The sequence below is a fragment of the Trichechus manatus genome, unplaced genomic scaffold (assembly GCF_000243295.1).
Source record: "Trichechus manatus latirostris isolate Lorelei unplaced genomic scaffold, TriManLat1.0 scaffold00180, whole genome shotgun sequence".
Classification (NCBI taxonomy): Eukaryota; Metazoa; Chordata; class Mammalia; order Sirenia; family Trichechidae; genus Trichechus; species Trichechus manatus.
The window spans coordinates 4,261,368-4,269,499 of record NW_004444116.1 but is presented as its reverse complement, the minus strand read 5'-3'; the positions used below and the strand labels follow the sequence as shown (position 1 = coordinate 4,269,499).

Sequence of the window (8,132 nt, the reverse complement as noted above, 5' to 3'; positions counted from 1 at the left end):
AACGAAAGCAAAGAGTAGTAATGATAGTCATATCCAACTCTTCCTGTTTAAATATTTCTAACCATTCTTATTTAGTCTCCATGTTTTCAACTGTATAAACCCTTTCTTATACTCTTGTTTACCCCATGCATCTTTCAATTTATCTATTCTACCTATTGTCTAAGAATCATGTATCTATATATACAGCAATAGTTTTTTATTTTCAATGTCTTTGCCTTTCCACAATATGTACATTGTCAATCTGTGTATTTTATCTTCAGGCAGTTTGGTATATATCTCAAATCTGTTTGAGTATATGATTCTAATGTTAATTCTACTTGTATATGTTTTCTTTCAGTTCATTTGATGTTTTCATGACTTTATGCATTTGTCTGTCTATATAACAAATCAATCTATCATATTTTTTGCATTATTTTATCTGTTGTTTCTCTCCATAGTTCCTGTCTCCAATGCTCAAGTTTTATTTGGTTTCTTATTTTTCCATTGGTTATGATACTCTATTTTCTTCCCACAGGAATAAGGTAGGAATGATCAAGAGAGGAGAATCACAATGAAGAAGCCATGAAGGGGACAAATGTTAGCCACCCAGCAGGTTTCATCTTGCTGGGCTTTTCTGACCAGCCCCAGTTGGAGATGTTTCTCCTTCTGGTCATTTCTATCATATACATTCTGACATTGATGGGGAACACAGCTATCATACTGATCTTATACTTGAACCCCAAACTCCATATACCCATGTACTTCTTCCTGTCTAATCTCTCTTTCCTGGACCTCTGTTTCACTACCAGTATTGTCCCACAGATGCTTTGGAATCTCAAGGGCCCTGAGAAGACCATTAGCTACACTGGTTGTGTGATCCAGCTATACATTGTTTTGGGGCTGGGCTCCACAGAGTGTATCCTCCTGACTGTTATGGCCTATGACCGCTTCAATGCTATCTGTCGACCCCTGCATTATGGTGTTATCATGCACCCCAAGCTTCTTTGGCAACTAGCAGCTGTGGCCTGGATCAGTGGTTTTGTGGAGGCCACAGTTCAGACCATCCTTGTTTTCCCATTGCCTCTCTGCAGCCACCACATGGTGGATGATTTTATGTGTGAGGAGCCTGCCCTCATTAAAATTGCCTGTGTGGACACAACCTTCCTGGAAAATGAACTCTCTGTAGCTAGTGTCCTGTATGTGGTTTTACCTCTGGGACTTGTTTTGGTCTCCTACGGCTGCATTGTGAGGAGTGTGCTGAGAATAAAATCAGCTGAAAGCAGAAGGAAAGCATTCGGGACCTGTGGGTCTCACGTGATTGTTGTGGTTTTGTTCTTTGGGACTATAATTTCCGTCTACATACAACCCAAGAGCAAGCACACACAGAAGCACAGTAAATTCCTCACCCTCTTCTATACTGTATTGATTCCCTCACTTAATCCTTTGATCTACACTTTGAGAAACAAAGAGGTTAAGTGGGCTCTGTTAAGGCTGCTGCTAAGAGACTCAAAATAGGGAGAAATGTGAAATACACTTGTCTCAGGAAAAGGCAACTTTCAGTGCAGTCAGTGAGACAGAGGCATTATTTTAATCTTGATATCTATACCAACAGATATATTTTTTTGAGAAAAACTTGTTTTTCCTCAGTGGTGTAACCCTAATACTCCACAGCATGTTTTCACCTTTTCAACATGGGTGACGGATAGCCTGGCATAATTAACGCCATGATGAACCTATAAGTTTTCCTTTTATTTTTCTTTGCCTTCTCCTTTCTGCATACCTTTCTTAATGTTTTGCTCTTTCTGGCCACCTGGGGCTTACAAGCCCCACACAGGAAGATCAGAGCCCAGATGTCTGACATGTACATCTTTAGTCTGATAAGGGGATGTCTGGCATGTATCTCTTTAGTATGATAAAGAGTTTCTTATAATTACCTTGTAATGAATAACAACATGTCTAAGCTTTGTAAAAATCATATATAAGCTCTAATGTAAAAATGCTTTTTGGGACCTCATAGAGACAGCTCGTGTTGCTGTCGGATCCCTGGTGGGACACCTCCTAAATAAAACTTTCTTACTGTTTCTGATTTGGAGTATGTGTCATTGGCACGACTGCTTCAGGGCACTGACGCTAATTGGGCAATAGTGGTCAAAACCAGGATGTGAAAACATATGCCCGAGGGGTCTTAAACAAGTGACCATCTACACGCCTCAAAATATCTGCACTCTAGAAGACTGCTGTCTGTTGTTGCCAGCGAGACATTTTTTCTTTTCACAAGATAGACAAAAAAAAACACAAGTATCCTGTGACCATGATATAAGCATCCTGTGAAACTATCTGTAATCACTAATTATACTAGTAATAATCAGTAACCAATCAGACTGTAATTATTGCAATTTCATTGATTTTCCTGTAATTGCCCGCCTTACCGTTTGGTTTCTCCTTTTACCCCATAAGAATACTTGTATAATGAAACTTCCCTGGGACTACCTGATTCCATTTTCAATGGACTATGTGTTTTCCCTATTGCAATTATTTTAAACCCTTAATAAACCTTTCTGTTTTAATTTGAAACAGCATTAAACTTTTTCTCTGCAATATATTAACACAATTCCTCAGATGCTAGGAAATATTAAGTACGTCTCATTATAGTTTCTCCTTTCATTTAGGAGGAGTTAAATCACCTAAATAAAATGAGACATGAAATATCCTTCTAACGACATCCTACTCTAAATCCTTCTTATCCACTTTTCTGGAAAATGTTATTTGTCTCCCTTTTGCCCACTTCATAAATCATCCAGGAAAAAAATGTCTATAGTTATGTACATGTGTATATGTTTTGTATACTTTAAGAATCCTAGACGTGTTGCTGTAGGAACTGGCTAATGACATGACTGACATAGTTATGACAAGCCTATTTTCACATCATAGAAGTAAATCTTCTACTTCACGGAGGTAGGGCTGGGATCTTAGATATTGAAATTAAGTTTACCTAAGAATACTTCCTATTGTTTTCCAGTCTCACCTTCAATAGTTTAGTCAAAGGGTTCTGTCCACAGTTTACACCAAAGTGTGAAGGTCTGTTGGAAAACCCACAATAATCTAACAGTTTGCCTTACTTGGGGGTATTACTGATTCTTGTTCAGTCAGTACAGGCCTCTGGGACTAAGTATACCCAAGGATTTTTCTCATCTCTCCCACCCACAGAAGAAGCCCCCAAGAGAGATGTGCCATGAGGCTGAATGTTTCTCTTTTATGCATCTCTCATCAGACTAGAATAACTCTCAATCCCTTTTGATCAACCCCTTAGTTTTATACCTGGAATCTGAGATGAATATGCAAACACAAGTTTAAGTCTCATCATTAAATCTGAATATTTAAATTTGATAAAAGTGAACAAATTGCTATACAAATGAAAATTGTCTTTGTCATTTATATAATATTCATTTTTATTGATATTATAACTTGATAGAATATAAAAAATTGTTTTCATATTGAGTATAACATTTTTATCTATTCTAATAGCATTCTTAACAATTTTGACAATACTTTAAATTTGAAAATATTAGCCATGTTTTCTGTATGTTCAAAATCGTTATTTATTAACAGAATATTATCAAGATTTCTATTGTCTCTACTACTAAACCCTGCTTAGGCATACTTATTGCATATTATATTTTACAAATATTGTTATTATAAAAAATAAATGCTTTAACAGAGATTGTTCCTAGGGAATCATTTTAATACAAATAACTAACTCTAGGTGAATATAGCATGGAGTTGAATGGGGTGGCTAAAAAAAATAAAATACATACACACGTTGGAGAAGAAAATTATGATCTAGTGAGAAGGATATTGTTAAGGTAACTTAGATGTTGTCTGTGTAGACCTTGTATCTCTCTGTTCACAAAATATAATTTGATTGACTGCAGTGCTTAAGAGCTATGGCTACTAACCAAAAGGTTTTATTCAAAGCATCTCCTGGCTGTGTTGGCTATCAACAGCCTTCCTCTGGGACAGAGTAGAACTACCCCAGAGGATTTCTAAGGAGTGGCTGGTGGATTTGAACTGCCAACCTTTTTGCTAGCAGTGAAACACTTAACCACTGTGCCAGCAAGGCTCAATGACCTGCTTAGACATTATCTAACAAGAGCTTAATTGATAGCAATGGGTGTGTCTCAATTGGGAGCTGCTCACACCAAGTAGAACCTGCCCCCTCCTATCCATTGTTCTCAAATCACTACACACAGCTCAAGCCAGTCAAATACACTTTACTAGCCTACATACAGGGGGGGAAAAAGATGCAATTTGTCTTACTGAGCCTGCGTGCCTTGATAATCCATGTAGTCTGTAATGTTAGTATGTATTTCCTTGTGAAAGATGGTATAAAAAGTTCTGCCTCCCTTTGTTCAAGGAGATTGATTTGAGGTATACACCTCCTTGCTCCTTGCCTTCACACTTGTAATAAACACTCTTCCTCCCTCCTCACCTGGGTGTGTCTTTATTGATGACAAGCTGCACCAAGAGGACCTGCTTTGTCTAACATCATGAGTTGGAATCGACTGGACAGCAACTGGTTTACATTTTAGTAAATATTTTTGTTTTTCTGATAACTTTTTATTGAAATATATCATACTTAAGGAAAACAAATCAAAAAGAGTAAAGCTCAATGAATTTTCACAAAATGAAATAATACCCTTGTTACCAACACCCACATCAAGACACAGAACATTCAGCACAGTAGAAGTCTTCCTTGTGCATCTTTCAGGCACTAGGCATGCCCAGTAATTATTTAGGCAAGACTTTTTGTTTCTATACTGTTTTAAACTTTTTATTTAGAAATTATTTTAGATATACAGAAAAGACACAAAAATAGTAAGATAGTTCCCATATACCTGTCCCCAGCTTCCCTAATGTTAATATTTTATGCATTTGTAGTAGGATTTTTCAAACCAGGAAATTAACATGGGTGTAATATTATTAAATAAACCACAGATTTAATCAGAATTTCACTAGTTTTTCTACTACTGTCTTTTATCTGCTCCAAGATCCAATCCATCCCAAATTGCATGTGGTTATTATGTCTCAGTCTCTTCCAATCCATGACAGTTTTCCCATCTTTTATTGTGTTTCATGACATTGACATTTTTGTAGAGTACTGGTCAGTTGTTTTATAGAACATCTCTTAGTTTAGATTTATCTAATGTTTTCTCACTATCAGATTGAGGTTACACATTTTTGGCAAGAATACCACAGAAGTGAAGCTGTGTTCTCAGTTCATCATAACAGAGTGTATATGGCATCAATATATTAACCTTGATCGCTTGGTTAAGGAGCTGTCTTCAGGGTTTCTTCACTACAAATTTACTTCTTTTTCCCTTTGTAATTAATAAATGACTTAGGGGAGATACTTTGAAATTATGAAAATATCCTGTTTCTCCTCATACTTTTGCCCACTGACCTCCCAGTGGATCTTGCCTGCAATAATCACTACTGTGAAGTTTGCTTGATGGTGATGTTGGATTTCTCTTATTCCTGGTAAAGTTATTAATTGGAATTCTTTTGTAAAAAAGAGTGCTCTTTCTTTCCTTCTTTCTTTCTTTCTCCCTAACTATGAATTTATGTTTCCCAACCTTCATAAGCAGAAATCTATGAATTACATGACCAATATTCTAATTTGGTATCAAAATTCAAAGTCAAATTATTTATGTTAGATTTGGAAGCATCTTTAGAAATGATTTATTTTAATTTTTCAAATATTACAAAGGAGATTAAAATTACATAAGTGCTGATGAGTGTACTACATATTAACTCAGAATCAGAAATGAAATCAAAATCGTGATTATTTCTCACCTGTCTTTCTCTTCCAATACTCTAAAATATTTTAAAAACCTTTAGATGACAAGAAATCTTTCAAGGAAGCTTTCCACTCCTACTCATACTTAACAGCTGTCTATCCTGATTATGTTGAAGATTAGCTTAATTCTCTCCCATCCACTGAGAACCAGTTTATAATCTGGAGGTGAGGTTGGAGTCATTTTGCCTTCTCCAAGGTTCAGATCTGAAAGTTGTGACTTGAAGGGAATCTCTTAACAGAATCTGAGAAGGACAGTGATCAGAGACTGAAGTCTGAAAACATGCATGTGTGTGTGTGAAATTTTATCCACATAAAAGGATTTTAAAACTATTTTCCTTTCTTGATATCTTTTCAAATCTGAAATATGAAAAAAAGACTATCAAGTGCTATTTGGAGGTGGAAAAATTCTCTTGAGGAGAATCCTTTTCCTTTTGGCAAAAGTGATCAAGAACTTCCTTTCCCTTGTATATTTTTCTAATTCTTCTTGTGGTAGGAATAATTATGATATTTGAGAAAGATACATACAGGTTAGATGTCAGAAAAAACTTCTGAATGGAAATCTGAAGGACAGACAAAGTAATTTAAAGAAGTAGCTGAGTCAGTCAGTGTTGACCAGTGTAAGTGGAGGCAACTCAGAGGGAGAAGATGTGGTGATATGAGAAAATAAGACAGGTTACATACATTGGCTAAGTTGTCCCCCTTCTCAATTTACCTTTTCCAAAGTGCAGAGAGGAAGATAATTGGTGACTTTAACATATTAGAGATTCTCCCCTAAAACCAAAATCACTACCCAATACCCATGAGGTAGGTAGAAGTAAATATTTCTTGAACAATAGTCCCTGGAGAAATTCAGATTAGAAAAAAATGAAAGATACATAGTTTACAGGTTCTCTCAAGACCTTGAGTATCTGTATCTCTATGTTGCTAATTAGCATATGGAGTCGTATGGTGTCCAAAACTGGGCTTTCACAGCAGAGAAGCATAAAGGAAAAAGTGTCTCAGCTGGACATTTTCTGTATATCCATTCAGACAACACCATAGACAAATTCTCCCACTAGTATCCACGCCTTCAGTGTATATGTTCAAATATTCAATTCTGTGCGTGAAGAAGGAAAAAAAAAAAAAAAAGCAATACCTTTGCCATTAGAAGTTAGCTACATAATTGGGTAAATGAGACTTGTTACTTCTTTCTAACCAGATATTTCATTAAAATGCATAAAAATTTATCCATTTCAATAAATGCTAACAGTAACACCAGTGCCTGAATAATGCTTCATTATAAAGGTGTATCAAATTATTTCAAGCAATTTTATATTATTGATCATTAAATTTGTTTATAATTTTACTGTTATTTAAAACTGATGTGATTAATAACTTTATAATTAAATACACGTACACATTATTAGCCCCATCTATCTGTCAATTCATCATACTGTGGTGGCTTGCCTGTTGCTGTGAAGTATTTCAAATACCAGCAGGGTCATCCATGGTGGACAGTTTTCAATGGAGCTTCCTGACTAAGAAAGACTAGGAAGAAGGACCAGGCACTCTATTCCTGAAAAAATGGCCAGTGAAAGCCTTATAGGTAGCAGCAGAACATTGTTTGGTATACTGCCAGAGACCCTCAGGTTGGAAGGCACTCAAAATACTACTGGGAAAGAGCTGCCTTCTGAAAGTAGAGTCCACCTTAATGACACGGATGGAGTCAAGCTTTCGGGACTTTCATTTGCTGAGGTGGCGCGGTTCAAAATAGAAGAAACAGCTGAAACATCCATTAATAATTGGAAGATGCAATGTATGAAGTATGAATTTAGGAAAACTGGAAGCTGTCAAAAATGAAATGCATAAAGATTGATATCCTAGGTATTAATGTGCTGAAACGGACTGGTATTGGACATTTTGAATCAGACAATCATATGGTCTACTCTGCCGGGAATGACAAATTGAAGAGAAATGGCATCGCATTTGTTGTCAAAAAGAACATTTCATGTTCTGTCTTGAAGTACAATGCTGTCAGGGATAGGATAATATTCACAGGCCTACAAGTAAAACCAGTTAATATAACTATTGTTCAAATTTATGCACCAACAACTAATGCCAAAGATGAGGAAACTGAAGATTTTTACCAACTTAGACAGTCAGAAATTGATCAGACATGCCATCACGATGCATTCATAATTACTGGTGATCGGAATAAGAAAGTTCAAAACGAAGAAGGATCCATACTTGGAAAATATGGCCTTGGTGATAGAAATGACACTGGAGATCGCATGATAGAATTTTCCAAGACCGATGA

At 36.2% G+C, this 8,132-nt stretch overlaps 1 protein-coding gene across 1 annotated transcript; it reads left to right on the top strand.

Annotated features, from left to right (window-relative positions):
• The first annotated feature begins 561 nt into the window (after positions 1-561).
• On the top strand, positions 562-1,611 carry LOC101341360 (olfactory receptor 2H1-like). The gene has a single exon (XM_004387128.2). It carries the CDS (start codon positions 562-564, stop codon positions 1,492-1,494), a length of 933 nt encoding a protein of 310 aa, XP_004387185.1. The 3' UTR covers positions 1,495-1,611.
• Positions 1,612-8,132: the final 6,521 nt, after the last annotated feature.